The following is a 22,633-nucleotide window of genomic DNA, read 5'->3' on the forward strand; positions in this document are numbered from 1 at the left end:
AATCAAAATAAATTTCATTTTACCTTAACAAGTCTAGCAGGATGCTGAAATCCATCACGAAGTTCTTGTGGGTCTTCAGCAAGAGCACATGACTTATGATACAAATCTTCCATACTTGGACTAGCCATCAGCATTACCTATTATAGTCAAATAATTCAATCCTGTCAAAAGTCTAAAGTAATGTAAAAAAAATGAGAAGTACTAATAATTACCCTTACATGTAAGATTTTTTTCCTAATTTTAGGATGTAAAATGCTACAGAAAAAGAATGGTATTAGATGCCTCATCAACCTTACATTTTCAAAGGATTTTTTTTTTCAGATCAATCTTTAAAACAGAAGCAAACTGACTAAGCAGTGTACAGAAAGCTACTCTGTAGCACATTTACCCAACATTAAGTGTTATCCAGATCTACACAAGGTCATATGGCACTCAACATCAACTGGCTCACATTTTTTGGCTTAAACTGACAACAATAGCCATTGTTTTATAACTTAAGAATTAAGACGGGGTTAAAATAACATTTTAAATAGCTCAGAAAAATCAGGCAGAGAAAACAGGGATTTGGATTCCTCTAACAACCAGTTTCTAAAGGATAACTCCAACAGCTATGAGATTCATCACAATGACATACAAACCTTTGCACTGTACAGGTGGTCAGCATCAGGTGGATCAAGAACAGCCATATTTTTTTCTAAGGACTCTACTTCTCTGTGCATCACATAAAAATTGCAGTAATTTCCCAGTTGAAATGGTCTTGACAAAGGAAAAGCATCCACCCATGTAAACTGAGCATCAAAAAAGTCACTAGGAATATATAAATTCTGATAACGGCGCCTTAGTTCCATCATGTCACAACTGGGACTGAAAAATAGACATAAACAGTGAGTAAACAGCCTTAAGACCAAAGTTAGGCACATATCCACTTACTTTTGAAACTTTACAAAAGTGACAGTGTAAAAACGAACAGATTCAAATCTGCATACATTCACTGCTGAATAAATGACATCTAAATGTTACTTTTACTTCTCTATTTTTTGTGTATAGCTTATAATTCCTTAGAGAAAATCTTTAAAATAACTATAACCCCAATTCAACAGAACATCTGAACAAAAGAGTTTTCCCTCAGGTTGAAGCAAATATACTTGAAAAATTCTTACAGTTCATACAAAAAATGTATAGTGAGAAGTGATCAGAGGTATCAAGTTAGTATCTGAGTGCTTTCAGTCACATCTATGATACGTAGAAAAGTACAACTTTTATTCTATAGTAAGTACCTAGATCTAGCATACTTAAATTGAAAAATTCTCATGAGTCATGTGTGATGGCACACAACTTTAATCCTAGCAGCCCAGAGGCAGAAGCAGGCAGAAGTCTACGAGTTCAAGGCAAATTCACATGAAATCAAAATCCAAATTAGCTCTGATAATCCACCATACACCTCAATATGAAAATCTATTCCGTATTACTATGCAAAGAGAGGATAAGTTTCTGGCTAATTATACCTGACAATGACCTTTTAAAAAAAAAAATATATATATATATATATATATATATGTTTGTCTATATGTGTTGCTTGTGCACCAGGTCAATACCTGGTGGAAGGAGGTCAGAAGAAGGCATCAAATACCCTAGAACTAAATAGTTGTGGTAGTTTGACTAAGAATGGTACTTTTGGGCTCATAATTTTGAATGCTTGGTCTACACTTGGTGGGACTGTTTGAAAAGGATTAGAAGGTGTGATCTTGTTGGAGGAGGTGTGTCACTGGTTGTGGGCTTTCAAGTTCTGAAAGTTCATGAGATTCCCCAGTTACCTCTATCTCTGCCTTGTGCTTATGAGTAAGTTACTTCTAAAGAGCCATGCCTGCCTGCCTGCCTGCCTGCCTGCCTGCCACTGTTATCTGTCATGATGGCCACGGAACCTAGTACCCTCTAGAACCGTAATTAATGCTTTCTTTTATAAGTTGCCTTGTCATGGTATCTTGTCACAGCAATAGCAAAAAAACTAAGTCAGTTGTCATGTAAGTAATGCAAATCAAGTTTGAGTTCTCTGGAAGAGCAGCCAGTATTCTTAAACAATGAGCCAAACTCTAGCCCTTTGACAATATTTTAAATAATAATTTCATTTTCTTTAGCAGGACAGTGGGGGAAAAAAAAAGAAACTCAAAGATAAGTCAATCTGGTAAAAGTACCGCCTGCTAAACACATAATGAATTAAAGTGGACAGGCAAGCATAGTGACACCAGCCTGTAATTCCAGAAACTGGGAGGCAGAAGCAGGAAAATCATTGAAAGTTTGAGGTCAACTGTCTACAAAGCAAGTTCTAGGGTAGCCAGTGCTACACAGAAAGACACTGCTTCAAAAAATATAAATATAAAAATTAAAAATAGGCAAAAACATCAACAGCCAAGCGGTGGTGGTGCATGACTTTAATCCCAGCACCCAGGGAGACAGAGGCAGGTGGATCTCTGTGAGTTCGAGGCCAGCCTGGTCTACAGAGTGAGTTCCAGGACAGCCAGAGATACACAAAGACACCTTGTCTTGAAAAACATCAAAAAAAAATTGCAAATAGAAATAAAATAAAATAAAGACTATGAAATGCCAACTAATGTATATGTAAAACTGTCTTTATTTGAAATTTAAAATAAGAGCTATAGATTGTCTGTGGCTGTAGCTCAGTAGTAAATGCTGGTAGACTCTTCAGCAGTGGGTATATGTACAGCTAACTGTTCATGGCTGATGACAGAACACCTCCGCTTTGAAGACACCATTGTCAGAATAACAGACGTATGAAAAATACATCACAAAGTTTTGTTTTTGTCTTTGAGGTTTATTTAATTTCAAGTATGTATCTGTATGTCTGCGTTTATGTGTGTGCACCATGTGCACTCAGGTACCAGAAAATGGTGTATGAAAAGGATTTATAAGCAACTCCATGTGGATGCTGAGAACTGAGTCCAGTTTCTCTGAAAGATCAAGTGCTCTTAACTCCTGAGCAATCTCTCCAGCCACTTCAATTTTATTTGTTTTATTATCATTTTTAGTTATGTGTTGGGTAGGGTCTGTTTGTGGGTATGTGCACAGGTAGCTGTCAGCTGCAGAAGTGGTGCTGGATATCAAACTCCTGTTCTCTGCAAAGGCACTACATACTCCTTTAATTTTTTTGGTTTTTTTCGAGACGGGGGTTTCTCCGTGTAGCTCTGGCTATTCGGGAACTCACTCAGTAAACTAGGCTGGCCTCGAACTCACAGAAATCCACCTGCCCCTGCCTTCTGAGTGCTGGGATTAAAGGCGTGCGCCACCACCCAGCTACACTACACCCTCTTTTAACTGCATTTTAACAGCCCACTTCTTTCAGTTTTATTTTTAAAGAAGAGAATTATGTCCAAATTTTCCAACACTAAAATTAACAAGTCATATTTTGCCCCAAAGGGGGGGGGGGGGTAACACCTATAATGAAACAGAACAAAGTACAAACAGTTCATTTTCCTTTACACTACCACATAACTATATTAGTATCAGGAAATTCTGAGGTCTACAACTACAGATGAAGAGGTTTAAAGCTTTTATTTGCAATTGGTTTATTTAATGTTCTGGAAATTTACATAAAGGTGGTAAAATGAAATTGTGAAAGTCTAACTTGGAAAGAACTAGATGGTTAGTGTATTTCATATACTATCACCAAGTTTTCAGAGAAAAACACTGAATATTGACAACAAATAGAATAAAAAATCGCTCCATGTAGCAATATTTTAGAGGCTGGGGAAGTACTTTTGATTCTCTTTGGGTTTTTCTGAAATATCCTAACTATGTTAAGAGTAAACATAGATAAAAAACTAATATAACCTAAGAATACTTGCTGATTTGACCCCAATTATATACCGTAATGTCACAAGGTAAAATTTTCTAGACATTAAACAAACACTAGTTTCTTAAATCTAGAACTTACTATACAGAAATTTTAACATTTGATAAGCTAGTATTATGAATATTCATGTTATCCTATTTTGAAAGGTAGAAATAGCCTCGGGTCACAGAAACATTGACAGCGACTTGTACCAATGCTAAACAGTTTCAAACACCATTTTTCTAATTTTACTATCAATCTAGGGTTTTTTTTTTCCTCTTCCCTTTTTTTTTGTTTGTTTTTGAAGACAAGGTTTTTCTGTGTAGCTCTTGCTGTCTGGGAACTAACTCTGTAGACCAGCTGGTCTCAAATTCACAGAGATCTGCCTGCCTCTCTGCCTTCTGAATGCTGTGTTTAAAGGTATGCACCGCCACTGGCCAGCTGGAACTTTTTCGTTTTTCATTTTGATTTTTAAGACAGCGTCTCTATGTAGTACTGGTTGTTGTGGAACCTGATATACAGACGTGGCTGGCTCCAAAGCACAGAAATACACCCATCTCTGCCTCCCAAGTGCTGTTATTAAAGGCATGTCCCACCACATCCATCTTTTCTTTTTTCCACCTATGATCTAGGTGTACCATACTACTCACTACCACCATGAATTACAGAGAATTTATAGCTGTTATACATTAGGTTAAGTGCTATGGATATTTAATGCAACTTCATAATAATCCTGTAAATTTACAAGATTTTGTAGATGAAGCTGAGAAATTCATTAACCTCCTTCTGGGAGGTTGCTTGGGGTTGGTCTGGTACTAGGGCTGAACCTAGTGCCTTCAACACTGGGTAAATCCTCTAGTCCTAGACTATGTTCCCAAACCATAGCTGCTTCTTTTAAGTAGTTGCTTTCCTAAATGTGTATTCAAATCTAATTCTCTTTATACAAAATAATTCCAAACTCAAACTACATTTCTGACCTCATAGAAATAGCACAAAATGTTACTAAATTTTATAAAAAAATATATCCAATTATATTCTATACCAAACTATGATACTACTAATGAAATTAAACAAACACAGAAGAGAAAACTTACCAATCTAAAGAAAATTTTGAAAACTGCACTGTGTAGCGCGGAACAACACGACGGACTCTCCGAGGGGATCGCTCTCTTTCTCTCCGGGGTGACCTCTCCCGGGAACGTTTCCTCTGAGGTGATCTTTCTCTGGATCTGCGTCTTTCTCTGTCCCTTTCGCGACTTAAAGCAAGGATGTCTAAAATCACTCTGGGGTCAACAGGATGGCCCAGCAGGTATAGGCTCTGCTATCAGGCCTGAGGACCCGAATTTCATTCCCAGAACCCACATGGTAAAAGAACAGACTCCCAAGTTTTCCTCTAGCCTTCACATATATACTATGGCATAGAAACAGACGCAAATTAAATAAGTGTAGTAAAAATAAAATCACTAATATTTATTGGTATTATTAAAAGGCTCTTGCCAGGCATGGTGATATACATCTTTAATCCCAGCACTCAGAAGGCAAGTGAATTTAGAAGTTCCAGGCCACTCAAGGTTATATAGCTAAACACAAATGAATAGTTCTTTGAAATATTTTTCTTTCTTTCCTTTTCATTTCTTTTTGATAGAGTCTTGTTAAATAGACCAGGCTGGCTTGGTACTAACTATGTAGTCCAGAATGGCTTTAGGCCTTGAACTTATAGCAACTTCTCATTTATTTATTTTATGTATATAAGTATTTTGTCTGCATGTAGGTGTGTGCACCCCCTGCATGCCTGAGAAAGGCAGGAGAGAGAATCAGAAACCCCTGAACATGGATGCTGGGAACCAATCCTGGGTCCACGGAAGAGCAGACAGCGCTCTTACCTTTAAGCTGTTTCTCCAGCCCACAATATTACTTTCAAACATACCTTCGGTCATCTTTCCTATTAGGTACTTGATCCCCTCTGTCATTCCTTCCTGAAAATCTAGATGGCGGATCTAATCTCCGTGCCGGCTGAGGCTGAGACACTATACGGACAGGAGGCTGCAATAAGCCAGCTTTAAAAGATACAGAAGAAAAAATTTAAAAAATTGTTAAAAGAAGCTTAAAATACATCACAAAAATAAGTAGGGTTCACCAAAGCTATCTGTTTCCCAAGACAACAAAATATAGTTATTTCTAAGGAAGAGATTGTATCTGGTGATTTGTCCCTGGTACTGAAAACTAAAAATTTTCTTTTTCAAATAATACAGTTATCTATTTTTCCACATAGAACAATAAAAGCCAATCTTTTTGGTACAATGGAAGCAAAATAGGGATAAATCTATGCTAAAAAGTAGAATGTAGCTGAGTGGTGCTGGCAGTGCACACCTTTAATCCCAGCACTCAGGAGGCAAAGGCAGTCCAGCCTGGTCTACAGAGTGAGTTCCAGGACAACTATAGCTACACAGAGAAATCCTGTCCAGAAAAATAAAGCAAAACAAACAAAAAGTAGAATGTGTATCAAAGTTCTTTGCTATATGTGATGGTTCATGCCTTTAAACCTAGCACATATGAGAGACAGAAGCAGATCTTTATGAGTTTAAATCTAGCCTGGTCAATGTAACAAATTACAAAATAGCCAGGGCTACAAGGTGAGACCTTATCACAAAACAAAGCAAAAAAACCCAGCAGAATTCTAATGAATTCTTTGGCTCAAATCTAAAACCATCAATATTGACTATAATTAATCAGAGGAAAAGGGAAGCAGACCAAAGAATGAATTCTTTTTCATGGCTGGCTGGTCTTCTGTTATTACAACTAGCTTGTGGGGGGGGGGGGGGAGTGCTCGAGACCAAACCCAGACCCTTGCCTATCTGAAACAAACACTGTACTTCAGAGCTGCATCTCAGGCCTCATCAAATATATTTTTATTTTATTAACCCAGTTTTGAAAATATCTTATGTGTGTTAAAGTTCTTTGCCTGTATGTATATATTTATACCACATTTGAGACTGATACCCTTGGTGACAGAACATATTCTAGACAATGAAAAACTTAAATTCTCATTTCCTTTATAACATCTCATACATCTATAAAGATTTTAGACTATATTTTAAAACAAAAGGAAACAAAAAACAAGTACAAAGACACTTTTCAGCCAGGCAGCGGTTGCGCACGCCTTTAATCCCAGCACTTGGGAGGCAGAGGCAAACAGATCTCCGAGTTTGAGGTCAGCCTGGCCTACAGAATGTGTTCTAGGACAGCCAGAAATACACACACACAAAAATTTGTTTCGAAAACCAAAAGAAAAAAATGGAGGGGGTGGGGGTGGGACAGGAACGCGACATTTTTCTTTTAAAATTTGCTCAATATCAGAATTACTCAAACTATGACCTAAAAATCAAGGGCTACAATTTGCCAACACCTGAAGTATACACACTAAATCAATGACTACTATGGAATAAGATAGCCAGAGAATATTAAAATACAAGTTGGGAGATTAGTCATTTGCAAGGGGAAAAGGATTCCTTTAAACCAGAGCAATCTCTGGTTACTAACACCTGCAAATAATCAAATTCCATATTAGTAACATTGGGGTAACTGAAAGCATCTAAAATGATGCAGCATGGCCTAGTGGTGGTGGTGCGCGCCTTTAATCCCAGCACTTGGGAGGCAGAGGCAGGCAGATGGATCTCCGTGCATTCAAGGCCAGCCTAATCTACAGAGTGAGTTCCAGAACAGGCTCCAAAGCTATACAGAAAAACCCTGTCTTGAAACACCCACTCCTAAGGGGGAAAAAAAAAAAAAGAGGCAGCATGAGTTACAAAGCATCAGCCATAACCAATGCTTGCCAAAGAATTTGAACTTAGGGGGCTGGAGAGATGGCTCAGCGGGTAAGAGCATTGCCTGCTCTTCCAAAGGTCCTGAGTTCAATTCCCAGCAACCACATGGTGGCTCACAACCATCTGTAATGAGGCCTGTAGGAAGAATACTGTATACAATATAAGCAAATAAATAAATAAAAAAAAAAAGAATTTGAACTTAAACTTCAGTTTCTAAGACAAAGGAACAAGGTAAAAACAAAAACAAAAACAACCCCCCCACCAAAAAAAAATCAAGTTTCAGGACACCCAGGGCTACACAGAGAAACCCTGTCTTTAAAAATAAAACAAAATGTAGAAAATGTTCTGTTCATGATACTTAAGCTTCCTTTCATGTTCTCAAAGTCCCTAATCTCTTTTTTATTAGCAACATGTTCCTACTATTTCAGCAATTTAAAAATCTACACATTTAGCCGGGCGGTGGTGGCGCACGCCTTTAATCCCAGCACTCGGGAGGCAGAGGCAGGTGGATCTTTGTGAGTTCAAGGCCAGCCTGGTCTACAAGAGCTAGTTCCAAGACAAGCTCCAAAGCTACAGAGAAACCCTGCCTTGAAAAAAACCAAAAAAAAAAAAAAAAAAAAATCTACACATTTATTAGAGAGATGGCTCAGTGGTTAAGAGCACTAACACCTCTTCTAGAGGACCCAGGTTCAGTTCCCAGCACCCACATGACAGCTCGCAACTGTCTGTAACTCCAGGGAACCCAGAATCCATGACAAAACATTAATACATATAAAATAAAATCTAAAAATAATGACAAAAACAAACAAACAAACAAAAACCCAAGAAGCAATGATACATTACATATAATACCTTTCTGCTGTGGCTGCTGTAGTAAGGGCTGTGGTTGTGTCTGCAATAGTGGTGTAATAGAAGCAGCGGATATCTGAGCCTGTAGTAACGACTGGGGTTGGGGCTGTGCCTGAACACCGAATGTTGTCTGTGGCACAATCGGCTGAATTACAGCAGTAGGAGTCTTCAGTAAAGGTTGGGTCTGGGACTGATTCTAAAAACAAAACAAGATAAATATATAGAAAATTTCTTTGAAAAGAAATTACATTGTAAACCAGCAATGTCAAGTATCAAGTTTCTATAGCACTTTATTATGTACCTGATTTGGTAGTGTTTGAATTCTTTGTGCATTCCATTTAAAAGGCATGTTAGGATTGTAAGTTGCTTCAACCAATACTCTATCACCAACTTGGGGGGTTTTCCCTTTAACAGCACTGGGGAAAAAAAAACGTAAATATAAACACAAGAAAGATTATACCAAAATGATTTATATACTATTGAAGAGATCTTACCACACACACAAAAAATACATATTTTTGTTTGTTTTACTTCTCTTCTTTAGGAGACAGGGTCTCTTTTATGGAGCCTTGGCATGCCTAGAACCTATGTATACCAGGCTGGCGTCACAGAGATCTGACTGATGCTGTCTTTCAAAGACTATAGTGATTTTATTACAACTAAAATGGAAGCCTGGATAGTATTATTTATCATTTAAAAATGTTTTTAGATTCATTTAATTGTATAAATGTTTTGCCTGTATATAAAAATGCAGACCATATGCATGCAAGAGCCCATGGAGCTCAGGAGGGTGTCTGCTCCCTGGAACTAGATTTACAGGTGATGGGAAGCAGACTTGGGTCTCCTGTAAGAACAACAAGTGCTTTAAACTACTGAGCCATTTCTACAGACCTTAAAGATTTATTTTTATTCTTAATCATGTTATGGGTCCCTTGTGCTTAGACAAATTGGTACCCTAGAAGTCAGAGATATCAAATCCCCCTGGAGCTAGAATTATAGGCTGCTGTGAGCCACCTGATATGCTGGGAATTGAAGAATTGTCTTTTGCAGGAGTGTGGAATGCCCTTAACTGCAGAGTCATCTCTCCAATCCTAGACTCACTTTTAAATTGATTACATTTCACCTTCTGCTGTATGTAAAAAAGAAGGTTCAAGCACAAGAACAATTTGCCCTTTTGTTTTCTCAATGCCTCTCTATGTACAGAACTGTCACCGTAATAGCCTAAGGGTAAGATTTTTAGAGAGAATGGAAAAAAAGGAGGCCCAACAGCACAAAAATCTTGAACAATAATAACACAGCACTTACTTCAGAGGAAGTGCATTAAGATCACCTAAGGAAGCTGGCTAAGTGGGCCATAGTAGTTTCTGTGCAGACTACACGAGAAGTCAGCCAAATGCCTGCTGTGACCACGGAGGATCACTAGCTTCTGCTGGCCACTAGCCTAGCTCCAGGTTTAGTGAGAAACCCTGTCTCAAAGGAATAAGGCAGAGTGAGGACTGATGGCGCATTTCTTTAATCCCAGCATTCGGGAGGCAAAAACAGGCAGATCTCTGAGTTTGAAGCTAGCCTGGTCTACAGAGCGAGTTCCAGAACAGGCTACAAAGATACACAGAGAAACTGTCTCAAAAACAAAACAAGAACACCAAACACTCAATATAATTAATTGAAGGGGGATTATTTTTTCAATTGAAAACAAATGTCTGACAGAGAGGTAGTGCACACCTTTAATCCTAGCACTCAGAAGGCAGAGGCAGGTGGTTATCTAAGAGTTCAAGGCCAGACTGGTCAACAGAGCAAGTTTTAGGTTGGCGAAGGCTACTAAGTAAAACCCAGCATCAAGAAATCAACCAAAGAAAACAATCACAAAAAACAAACAAACAAACAACAACAACAACAAAAACCCCTTAATGTTCTTTGGCCAGACTCTTTTAATCTCAGCCCTCAGGGAGAAAAGGTAGAGGGATCACTGGGAGTTCACTGTGATCCCAGACTACAGTTAATTCCAAGCCAGCTAGGGCTACACAATGAGATCCTATCTCAAAACAAGCACCTCCCCCATTTTTTTTTTTTTTAATTTTTGGTTTTTCAAGACAAGGTTTCTCTGTAGCTTTGGTGCCTGTCCCGGAACTAGCTCTTGTAGATCAAGCTAGCCTCGAATTCACAGAGATCCTCCTGCCTCTGCCTCCTGAGTGTTGGGATAAAATGCGTGTGCCATCACCACCAGGCTCACCACTAAATTTTAGGGGTAGGGGGTTGGCTCATTAGGTAAAATGCTTGTTATACATGCATGAGGACTCAAATCTGGATCCCAAGAAGCCACAAGAAAGCTAGACATGGTGGCACACACCCCTAACCACAGGATTGGGAAGACAGATCCCAGGGACTTGAAGGCCAGCTAGTCTAGCAGAGATGGTGAGTTCCAAGTAAGAGACCTTGTACTAAAATAAAGATTAGAGAACAATAACAAAGCTGGGGCTTAAGAGATGGTTTAGCAGTCAGGTGGTGGTGGCACACGCCTATAATCCCAACACTTGGGAGGCAGAGGCAAGTGAATCTCAGTTCGAGGCCATCCTAGTATACAAGAGCTAGGTCCAGGACAGGTTCCAAACCAGAGAAACTCTGTCTCAAAAAAAACTAAAAACCAAAAGGGGGGGGGGGGCTCGGCAATTAAGAGTGTTGGATCTTCTTCCAAAGGACTCAGGTTTAATTCCCAGTACCCACATGGCAGCTCACAACTGTCTGTAACTCCAGTTCTAGAATCCTAGGATATCTGGCACCCTCACACCAATGTACATAAAGTTAAATAATATTTATAAAGGCATATCCTTTAACCCAGCACTCAGGAGGCAGAGGCAGGCAGATCTCTGAGTTAGAGGCCAGCCTGGTCTACAAGAGCTAGTTTCAGGAGAGGCTCCAAAGCTAAAAAAAAAAAAAATGAGGGGGTGGTTGTTTTGAGATAGGATCATACATAGATATAGATATATAAATATAGATGTAAAGAACAGCAAAGTCAACCTCTGGCCTACACACATATATGCTCAGGTGAATGTACCTTTCCTTTAAAGCACATATGTGGTCATACACAAATATACACACACATACAATTGAGAAAATAAGCTTAGTCAGTATTAAATACGTAAAAACAAACAAACAAAACAAAGATTCGGTTTTAAAAGCCTATTTCAACCCCCATCTTATTTTATTTATTAATTGGCTTCAACCTCCATCTTATTTGATTGTATAGAGACAAAGGTCTTTCTATTAAGTCCCAGCTGTTCTGAAACTCACTATGTAGATCAGACTGGCCTGGAAATCACAGATCCACCTGCCTCTGCCATTCAAGTAATGGGTTTTAAGTTTTATGTTACCACATCTGCCTCAATTTCTAATTTTATTCTAGGCCAGAACATGAATGTTCCTAGAACTGCCACCTAATTGACAAAACATAAAGAATTCAAAAGGGATCAATTAGCACTTATTACCAAGTTTGAGGGTTGAACCTGATTCCTGGAATCTACATGACAGAAGAAAACCAACTCCCACCAATAACCTCCACAAGTGTGTAATCCCTCTACCCCCCCAGACATAAATATATAAATGTAAATTTATTTTAAAAGGGCATAAGTATAAATATACAAACATTACGATTTCAAAATAAAATTATAAACTATATTTTTTTCCATTGAGAATGTATTACTACCATGTATCATCTATCAACATCTAATGGAAGTTTTTACCCAAGCTGAAAGAATACATCTTCATCCACAAATCCAAATGTATCATGTAGCTTTGTAACCACTCCTGTGAAAACACGCTGCTTCTGAGGTTGAGTTTGCTGCTGACTGGACCTTGGTGTTGGATATGATACAGTAATCTGTGCCGCAGGCTGAGGAGTTGATAGGCTAAGACTTGTGGGCAATGCAACAGCTGGCTATTGAACAAAACAACATCACATTAAGACTTGCAGCTGTCTAAAATAAAGAGTAAAAAGACTGTAAACTCAGGAACTGTACTAGTAAAGTAATAGCTCCATTCCTAAAACAAACTGGAAAAGAAAAAAAAAAAAAACAACTAAACTAGGCATGGTGGTGATTGGTTATAATCTGGACAGTTGGAAATAGGAAACTACTCCAGCTCACTGACCAGACAGTCCAGACTCTAACGTGAGTTCCAAGGCAGTGAGAGATCTGGATTCAGACAAAACAAAACAGTAGATGGCACCCAAGGAATAACACCTGAGGGTGTCACCTGCTCTCCTTGAAAAACCAGTAAACATATGCATGCTTATGTATGTGCACACATTTACATACACATACCAAACCCTAGGTATGGAGGTTCATACCCAAAATCCCAGCATACAGGAAGCTGAGGCTCAACTGTTGTAGAATATTATTTTAAGCTGTGTTATATTTGTTTATGCTGTGTAACATTTGTTTAATGATGCAAGGATTTCTGCATCAACAAACCAAACAAAGTGACAGATTCACAACTTAGAGCTGCACAAGGAATTTTAAGGTGAAAAGTTTCTATTCTATCTGGGCAGTTTCAGATACCCAGTTTCCCACCAAAGAAACTGCCTGCTATTGGTTAGTAGTTGAAGTTTTATCTAAATCTGTACATAAAAACAAAAACATATTTTACTCCTTCCTTTAAAATAACTGGAAGCGCCGGGCGGTGGTGGTGCACGCCTTTAATCTCAGTACTAAGGGAGGCAGATGCAGGCAGATCTCTGTGAGATCGAGGCCAGCTCTACAAGAGCTAGTTCCAGGACAGGCTCCAAAGCTACAGGGAAACCCTGTTTTGAAAAACAAGAAAAAAAATTGGAAGCATACAATACACAATGCACTATTGTCAACAAACACAAAACACACTACCACTACCACACTTTCCATCTTTATCTAACAATAAATATCAAAATGTTATTACACAAATCCAACAAGTATTTTTAAACCCCTATTGAAAAACTACAACAGAAATATAACTAAAGAAATAAATTAGCCAGGTGGTGGGTGCACACGCCTTTAAACCCAGCACTCCAGAGACAAGAGGCAGGTGGATCTCTGTGAGCTCAAGGCCAACCTGGTCTACAGAGCAAGTTCCAGGACAGGCTCCAAAGCAACAAAGAGAAACCCTATCACAAAATAAATGAATGAATGAATGAATAAATACCAAACTAACCTGTGTTAGAATTGTCTGCTGGGGCTGCTGCAACTGAAAGCAAGAAAAAACAAACAAGATCAATCAGGTTTGCTCTTTCAGAGATGATTTACAGAGGAATTCTTGTTTTTCAAAATTTTATCTTTAAAAATGTAGCTATTATTTTATCATGTGTATGGGTGCTTTACCTGTGATATGTAACTGTGCAACAAAAGCATACCTTGTGGTGGCAGAGGCCAAAAGAAAATATCAGATCCCCAGGAGTCAGAGATACTGGTGTTTGTGAACTACTGGACATGTGTACTGGGAATCTAACTCTGGAACTGGAGTTACAGTTAGGAGCCACCATACAGATGCCAAGAATTGAACCCAGATCCTCTGGAGGATGCAGCTAGTGCTCTTAAACCCTGTGCCATCTCTCCAGACCCTGAATCATTGTTTTACACATTAGTTTATTTATTCACAACAAATTCAAAACACATAACTAATTATAAGGTTACTGACAACTATTTCAAACTCATTCAATAAATAAATACTAAGCTACATTTAATCAAAAATAAAGAAGTTGGTGCCTACAGTGATGGTACACATCTTTTTTTTTTTTTTTTGATTTTTGAGACAGGGTTTCTCTGTAGCTTTGGTGCCTGTCCTTAAACTAGCTCTTGTAGACCAGGCTGGCCTCGAACTCATAGAGATCCGCCTGCCTCTGCTTCCCGAGTGCATTAAAGGTGTGCTCCACCATCGCCGGGCTTGATGGTACACATCTTTAATCCCAGCACTTGGAGGCAAAAGTAGGGAGATCTCTGTGAATTTCAAGACAGCCTGGTCTGTGTTAAGAGTCCCAGGTCAGCCGAGTAGTGGTGGCACATGCCTTTAACCCCAGCACTTGGAATGCAGAGACAGGCAGATCTCTGTGAGTTCGAGGCCAGCCTGGTTTACAGAGTGATTTCTAGGACAGGCTCCAAAGCTACAGAGAAATCCTGTCTCAAAAAAACCAAAACAAACCAACAATTATATTAAGCTAAATTTTTGAAAGTAGATTTGTCTGGGGGGCTAGGGGAAATGGTGTGTTGGGTTTCATGTGGATTTAGCTGTTCCCTATCCCACCCAAAGATTAAAAAAAAATTCACATTTTAGGGTAGATAGCAAGAAGGAATTTAAATGGTGTGTTACTTTAATTTGAGGGAACAAGAGAATCGCCATTTTTAAATCAATTTCTAACAAAAAATTTAGACTAACCTGTTGTTGCACACTATACAAGGTCTGCTGAGGTTGTGAATATTGCTGAAAAAGATTATTAAAGGAAACAGAAGGTTACGCACATTTATTTTCAAAAGTACATACATATAAAAACTAGTGAAACTTTCTAAACCAGCTATACTTATCTAAAATTAACAAAATGGTGGTCATTTTTACTCTGAGAACCACTGAAGCCAGAATTTTCATAAAATAGTTAAGTATAAATAAACAACTCAGGAACATAAGAATGTAAGATTTCACTGAGCTCTAGTGGTGTAGTACTTAATCCCAGCACTTGGGAGACAGAGGTAGACAGATTTCTGTTGAGTTTGAGGCCAGCCTGGTATACAGAGTGAGTTCCAGGATAGCCAGGACTATAAAGAGAACTCCTATCTTGAAAAAAACAAAAACAAACAAAAAATTTAAGACTTCTGACTATACAACTATACTCTGTGCTGAGCGCAGAAACGTTGTTTTGTCATCAAATAATCCTGCTATGAACTCAATATTCTCCTTCTCTCCATTCTCAAATGCTGAGATTACAGGTTTGTACCACCAAGAATAAACACAATGTAATTTTATTTATTTATTTTGTTTTTTTCAACACAGGGTTTCTCTGTGTTGCAGCTCTGGCTGTCCTAGAACTCACTCTGTAGACCAAGCTGGCCTTGAACTTCCAACGATCCACCTGCCTCTGCCTCCCCAGTGCTGGGGCCACCACTGTAATTTTTAACACCAAGAAAAAAACAAACTTCCTGTGTGTGTAGTAGTTTTTCGGTTTTTTGTTTGGGTTTGGTTTTTTTTAGACATGGTTTTTCTGTGTAGCTCTGGATATCCTGGATATCCGGATATCTGGAACTAGCTTTGTAGACCAGGCTGGCCTTGAACTCAGACAGCCACTAGCCTCTGCTTCCCAATTGCTGGGACTACATGTGTGCCACTATCACCTGGCTACATAGTTCTTTTAATCTACAATTCTTCATTGTTTAAAATACAGAAGTAGCAGCCAATCATACTAGCACATACTTGAACTGCTAAGTGGGAAACTCATGAGTTCAAGGCCAACACAAACAATGCAGACAGCTTGTCTCAAAAACAGAACAAATGAAGGAGAAAACAAAGGAGAATGACTCCGGGCACCGACTATCTTTCTTTTAAAATTTATTATGTATACAGTATTTTGCCTGGGTGTACACTTGTACACCATTAGAGGGCACCAGAACTCATTACAGATGGCTGTGAGCCACCATGTGGTTGCTGGAAATTGAACTCAGGACCTCTGGAAGAGTAGTCAGAGCTCTTAACCTCTGTGCCATCTCCAGCCCCTCGACTATCATTTTTATCACCTCATTCATCACATTGAAACTCACCTGCTGTAATGCAGCTGCAGCAGCTGCAGCTTGCTGCTGCAATGCTGCCGTCTGTGTTAACTGATAGTTTGCTGGAGTTTGAGTGGTAAGGCCTGCCGCCGCCAATGCAGTCTGCTGGGTATAAATGGTAGGAGATGCTCCCAGAAGTGATGGTTGCTGAACACCTAGTGCAGCTAAATTGAGATTAAAAGAAAGGAGAGGGATCAAGATTACTTGGCTCCTTTACAGAAATCTCCCATGACCTTCCATGACAAATATAAGGAATACCGGCTCCACTGACCTACACTGGAGTAACCAACCAACTTTACCTAGATCTAGAGTCTAATCAAAAGTATTTTTCAGAGATGAATATGTGGTGGCATATATATCTCTACCCCAAGGACTAAAATGAAGGGGGTATAGAGACAGGAAGATCTCTGTGAATTTGAAGCCACTTGGTCTATATAATCAAGTTCCAGAACAGCTAAGGCTATCACAGAGAGGCCTACTCTCAAAACAAAACAAACAAAAACCTTTTTTAAAAGTGGTGGGGTTTGGGGATGAAACTTGGCTGGTAGAAGGCCTGCTTAGCACCGCTTAGCACATACAAAGCCCTAGGTTTGAACCCTAGCAGCAGCATAAACAGGTGCAGTGGTGCATACATGTAAGGGCAGCACCTGGAATAGAGGCCAAAAAACTACAAGTTCAATGTCACCTTTAGTAACACTGTAAATCCAAGTTCAGCTCTGGTCTCAAAACACAACACCAAGGGGCTGGAGAGATGGCTCAGCAGTTAAGAGCATTGCCTGCTCTTCCAAAGGTCCTGAGTTCAATTCCCAGCAACCACATGGTGGCTCACAACCATCTGTAATGAGGCCTGCAGAAAGAATACTGTATACATAAATAACAAATAAATAAATATTTAAAAAAAAAAACACAACACCAAGCACATGTATAGATGTTTGTGGGGGGTGGAGTTCAGAAGCAGGAGCCAGGCCCAGTAAGGCTCAATTTTTCTTCCTGCTGATCCAGATGTAGAACTCTCAGCTACCTCTCCAGCACCATGTCTGCCAACATGCCACCATGATGACAATGGACTAAAACTCTGAACTATAAGCCAGCCCCTTAAATGTTTTCCTTTATAAGAGTTGCCATGGTTATGGTGTCTCTTCACAGCAAAAGACCCTAAGATAGCAGTTGAGAAAATTCCTCCAACGTTGGCCTATATTCAAGCCTGTGGGACATTTCTTAGAGATTGATGTGGGAGGGCCCAGCCCACTGTGGCCCACTCTGGGCTGGTGGTCCTAGATGCTACATGAAAGCAGACTGAGCCAGCTATAAGGAGCAACCAGGAATAGATATCCTCCATGGTTTCTGCTTTAGTTCCTGCCTCCAGGTTCCTCTTGAGATACTGCCCTGACTTGTCTCAGTGATGGGGTGTGACCTGACAGTTTTAAGATGAAAGATGAAACAAACCCTTTCCTCCTCAAGTTGCTTTTGGGTCAGTGTTTTTTGTTTTTGTTTTTTTCTCACAGCAATAACAACCCTAAAATAGAAAAACGTGGTTTGTTCTTCAAGTTGACAAGGGGTCAACTGTCCTGTTTTTTTTTTCCCCTGAGTTAACTAAGAAGAGGGAGCAACAATTAAGAAAATTCCTTCACGACGGGCCTGTAGACAAGACTGTGGGGTATTAGTCCCTGCCTCGATTTCTCTCAGTGGCAGAGCGAGAGTTGTAAGATAAAATAAATCCTTCCCCCAACAAGTTGTTTTTGATTATGGTCTTTATCAAAGCAACAGAAATCTTACTAACTACCTAATGGATAAGGGTGTTTGCTACCAATCCTGAGACATGAATTTGAACTCTGGAGTCCACATGGTGGAAGTCTAGAACCAACTCAACAGTTGCAAACTGTCCTTTGACCTTCACATATGCACCCATACAGACACATAAAAATATATAAATGTTTTTTAAAAAAAAAAGCTGGACAGTGGTGGCACACGCCTTTAATTAAAGCACTCAAGAACAGAAGCAGGTGCCGGGCGGTGGTGGCGCACGCCTTTAATCCCAGCACTCGGGAGGCAGAGGTAGGCGGATCTCTGTGAGTTCGAGGCCAGCCTGCTCTACAAGAGCTAGTTCCGGGACAGGCTCCAAAGCTACAGAGAAACCCTGTCTCGGATTAAAAAAAAAAAAAAAAAAAACCAGAAGCAGGTGGATTTCTGTGAGTTCAAAATTAGCTACATAGAGAATCCCTGTCTCAAAAACAAAACAACAAAAAGACAAATAATAAATAAATAAAAACCACACAACTGAAAATTCTGATGAAGATTACTAACACGTACAAAGCCCCAGGTGGGTGGGAGTAAGGGAGTACAAAACAAAAACCCACAGTAAATAACAAATGGTCTTTTATTTATTTATTTTTGGTTTAATATCTCTGGAAAATGGCTTTTTTCTTTAAACCTTTCTTTGCAACTTTAAGCGTTTCTTTATGATGCTTACAGCTATCTTTTTTTCCTTAGCCTATTAGTTATTGGGTTTTTAATTGTTTTTTGGTTTGGTTTGGTTTGGTTGAGACAGGGTCTCACTATGCATCCCTTGCCCGTCCTGGAACTTGCTATATAGACCAAGCTGCCCAGACACTCATAGAAATCCACTTGTCTCTGCCTCCTAAATGCTCTGGGATAAAAGATATGCCCCACCAAGACCAGTTATATATTGTTTTTAAAAGACTACCTCCTTGTGTCAGGGGTGGCCTGAAACTTACTAAGGAATGCCTTTGAACTTCTTTCTAATCCTCCTGCCTCTGCCTCATAAGTGCTTGATTTCAGGAATGCAGTAGCACACCCAGTTTATGAGATGCTAGAAATAAACCCAAGGCTTTGTGGGTGCTGTGTAATCATTTTACTGCCTAAGCCGTGTCCTCTAAGGTTCCTGGCAATTAAATTCTTATAGAGTCAGTATTTCTACATTAAATTCAAACAAATGAAAACCATAATTGAACTAGCAATATGACTCAGTAGTTAAAAGCACTCGTCATGCAAGTCTGACAGCCTGGGTTCAATCCTCAAAACCCATCGTGGAAGGAGAGAACTCCCAAAAGCTGTCCTACACACACATACACACATACACACACACAAAATGATAAAAAGGTGAGAAGGCTCATTGGGTAAATGTGCTTGCCACCAAGGCTGGCAACCTAAATTCAATTCACAAGACCTACTGCACACAATGGAAAGAAACAACTTCCACCACTTGTCTTGACTTCCAAATGTGCAGTGTCTAATCAACCCTATCCCCCAGAGGGACACAGAAGTTTAACTTTAAAAATACAAATTATTTTGGGGAGGAGGGTGTTGAGACAAGATCTCTCTATACAGTCTTGGTTGTCATGGAACTCACTATTTAGACCTCAGACTAAAAGAGAACCACCTGCCTCAGCCTCCTGAGTACTAGAATTAAAGGCATACACCACCATGCCCAGCATAAATAAATAAAGTTTTAAGGAAAACTATCATATAAATATTTTATAAATTATGGCATTTAGATATATTTAAAATATATGTTTTCTTTTTGCTGTTATTTTAAGTTTAGTGTTTTTGTTTCTTGTTTTGGGTTTTGTTCTGTTTTGAGGCAGGTGCCACCATGCCTGGCCCAAAACATGTCTTAAAACTGAAAACACTCGAGCTAGTTCCAGGACAGGCTCTAGAAACTACAGGGAAACCCTGTCTCGAAAAACCAAAAAAAAAAAAAAAAAAAAAAAACTGAAAACACTCAATAAAAGTTATTCCATTTGAACTTGAAACTCGGACAGATTAAATACCCAGCACCACAAAGAAGAAATGAAAGTAAGAGAGAAAAGGAGGTTGGTTCACTCTAATAAATTACTGTTTTATAATACATAACTAAAGCAATTTTAATTATTGGCACGGTGATGCCCATGTTTAGCTCCAGGGAGGCAGAGGCTGGCAGATCTCTGTGAATTCAAGCCCAGCCTGGTCTACAGAATAAGTTCCAGGACAGCCCGACTACACAGAGAAACCCAGTCTCAAAAAACTTGGGGGCGGAGGAGAGGAGAGATAAACTTAACATATTTGAAAACTATAAGCCAGGTGTGGATTACTTGTTAGTGGAGACCCTATCTCAAATGCAAAACAAAAATGATGAAGCGCAATGGAAGAGGAAGAATGAGAACACATGCACGTGAAGAGATTATGGCAAACCCATTAGTAGTCTGACCGTCATGAATCTAAAAACTCTTAAAATGCAAATACCAAAAAAGAAAAAAAAGAGCTACAAAACCGCCCAAAATGTTGGACAAAGAAGGTTTTTTTTTTTTAATTGTTGTTTTAATTTTCAAAAGTATCTTAATAAAGGATACATCTTCAAACACTTCGCTCTCCGGTGCACTAACTTCCATCCAATTGAGACAGCGCCCCCCCACACCACACACCACACACACACACACACACACACACATTCACAGCGCAAGGATTCCAAAGCCTGACCTGGTTGTGACACCGCAGTGGCTGTAAACTGAGTAGCCCATGGTGGGTTCTTCTGTCCTCCAAACTGAGCCATGATGCAAGGAGGGAAAAACCTTCACTTATTTCTCCTCTACAGCAGGTATCTATGAAGAAAGGAGTCTTGTTTCAAAGTTTGACCAAACTACAAATACCACAAAAGGCTATTTTAGAGAACTAATTGATACTAAGAACAGCCTCCAAAAGAGAACCGGAAATAGAATGTGTGCAAACTGAAAACCAAACACTATCGACAAGTTATACCCTATTTAAAAGGGATCCTTAGGGGTAGCCTTAAAGGGACTTCTTTCAGGGACTACTATTACATATTAAATAAAAAAAAAAAAAAAAAAAGGCCTGGCCAGGTTTGGTGGCGCACGCCTTTAATCTTTAATCCCAGCACTCAGGAGGCAGAGGCAGGCGGGTCTCTCTAAATTCCCGGCTAGCACGGTTTGTTTATCCGGCGCTAGGGCCACCGTCAGACTGAATATAAACAAACGAAACGGACAACGAAATGACAGACGCCGAACGTACAGCCTGAGAGCTTTCTTCGGGCAATGTGGAGGTCAGGCAGTGGTTAAATCAATAACGGAAACGAGACACCCCCTCCCCCATAAAGGCAAAGGCATCGATACGACTACCATTTTAATAACGAACGTTACTTGAAGGACTAGGGAAGTCACTATGGCCTTTGTCACCTTGCCTCCCGGAGGGGAAAGGCAGTTGGGAGAACGCACGTCTCCAAAAGAACCGCCGCGAAGACGCCCCTTCCCCCGAAGTCAGAGACGGAGGAAAGGAGGGGCCGAGCATCCCCAGCTGGGGACCCGACGGGCCGGGCAGTGACGCCCATCTTCCTCCCGCCCCGGCCTCTCTAGTGCGCAGGCCGCGACTGTGGAAGCCAGCGGCCCAGGCCACGGTCACGGCGCCCACGGGGATCCGCGGGCCATCGCAGTCCCTGCGGCCGGTCGGGGCGAGCCTCTCACCCCGAGGACCGGTGGGGACTCGGAGCCGCGGCAGCGCCAGCTCGGGGACGCACGGCCTCCGCCCGGCCAGGCTGAGGGACGCAGGCCGCACCTGAGGGGCCGGGAGCCGGCGCGCTGGGGGAAGGGCGCGCCGCACGGGGCCTGCTCCGACCCGCACAAAAGGGGCCGTGTCCGTCGCCCGCCTGCCCAGCCGTGGCCGCCATAGCCCGCCCTCCCGCCCGCCCGCGGCCTCCCACAGCCGGCGTCCCCGCCAACCCACCGCCAATCCACCGCGAATGGAAGCGGCCCTGACTCTGCCTCCCGCCGCTCCCGAGCAAAGCGCTGACCAGACCTTCACCTGAGTCTGGTCCGGTTTACCAGCGAAGCCATTTCAAAAGCCGTCAAGCTCAGGCGCATGCGTCAACTTCTCCCTCTTCCTCCACGCCGCACCTCCTCCCTCCCAGCTCCGTGAGGAACCGGCGCCTGCGGAGGGACGTTCGGCGTGCGCGCTCCCAGCGTGCGCGTTCGCCAGGACGCCGGGCGAGAGCGCGCCTGGCCGGGTTACCTTGGCTTCGCTAAACAATGAGCCGGTTGTCCTTGTGCCCGGCTCTGAGGCGAACGCCATTCTCCCTAGTTACAGAACCAACGGGAGTCACGTGAGCAGGCCGGGGTGGCCGCCATCTTGTGGTTGTCCTTTTTCTATTCTAGTGCTATTTGCTTGGAAGAATGAACGTGTAAGATCTTGTTTTTTAAATATAGATATGATTAAAAAAAAAATCAATATTTGGAAAATATACCGATACATTCATGTGTGGTAGGATAATCTTTTTGTATACTGTCTGAAGACGTATCTCTGTCTTACCTCACATGCCTAAGGTACCTTCG

At 40.7% G+C, this 22,633-nt stretch overlaps 1 protein-coding gene across 4 annotated transcripts in view; it reads right to left on the minus strand.

Moving 5' to 3' along the window:
* Nucleotides 1-22,229, minus strand: part of Ccar1 (cell division cycle and apoptosis regulator 1) — a 48,312-nt gene extending 26,083 nt beyond the window's left edge. For 2 of the 4 annotated variants that reach the window (XM_038341931.2, XM_038341929.2), the window contains exons 1-12: nucleotides 22,101-22,229; nucleotides 20,772-20,893; nucleotides 16,287-16,459; nucleotides 14,917-14,961; nucleotides 13,699-13,731; nucleotides 12,258-12,451; nucleotides 8,822-8,936; nucleotides 8,524-8,716; nucleotides 5,775-5,904; nucleotides 4,942-5,103; nucleotides 639-864; nucleotides 24-137 (exon numbers count right to left, since the gene is read on the minus strand). In XM_038341931.2, coding sequence (XP_038197859.1) covers nucleotides 24-137; nucleotides 639-864; nucleotides 4,942-5,103; nucleotides 5,775-5,904; nucleotides 8,524-8,716; nucleotides 8,822-8,936; nucleotides 12,258-12,451; nucleotides 13,699-13,731; nucleotides 14,917-14,961; nucleotides 16,287-16,459; nucleotides 20,772-20,844 — 1,458 coding nt within the window. In that variant the 5' untranslated portion in view covers nucleotides 20,845-20,893; nucleotides 22,101-22,229. Of the gene's footprint in view, nucleotides 1-23; nucleotides 138-638; nucleotides 865-4,941; nucleotides 5,104-5,774; nucleotides 5,905-8,523; nucleotides 8,717-8,821; nucleotides 8,937-12,257; nucleotides 12,452-13,698; nucleotides 13,732-14,916; nucleotides 14,962-16,286; nucleotides 16,460-20,771; nucleotides 20,894-22,100 lie in introns of those variants that run through there. The other 2 variants (XM_038341930.2, XM_038341932.2) reach the window with 2 other exon arrangements.
* Between the last annotated feature and the right edge of the window lie 404 nt (nucleotides 22,230-22,633).

This window comes from Arvicola amphibius, chromosome 9, assembly GCF_903992535.2.
Source record: "Arvicola amphibius chromosome 9, mArvAmp1.2, whole genome shotgun sequence".
NCBI classification, from domain to species: Eukaryota; Metazoa; Chordata; class Mammalia; order Rodentia; family Cricetidae; genus Arvicola; species Arvicola amphibius.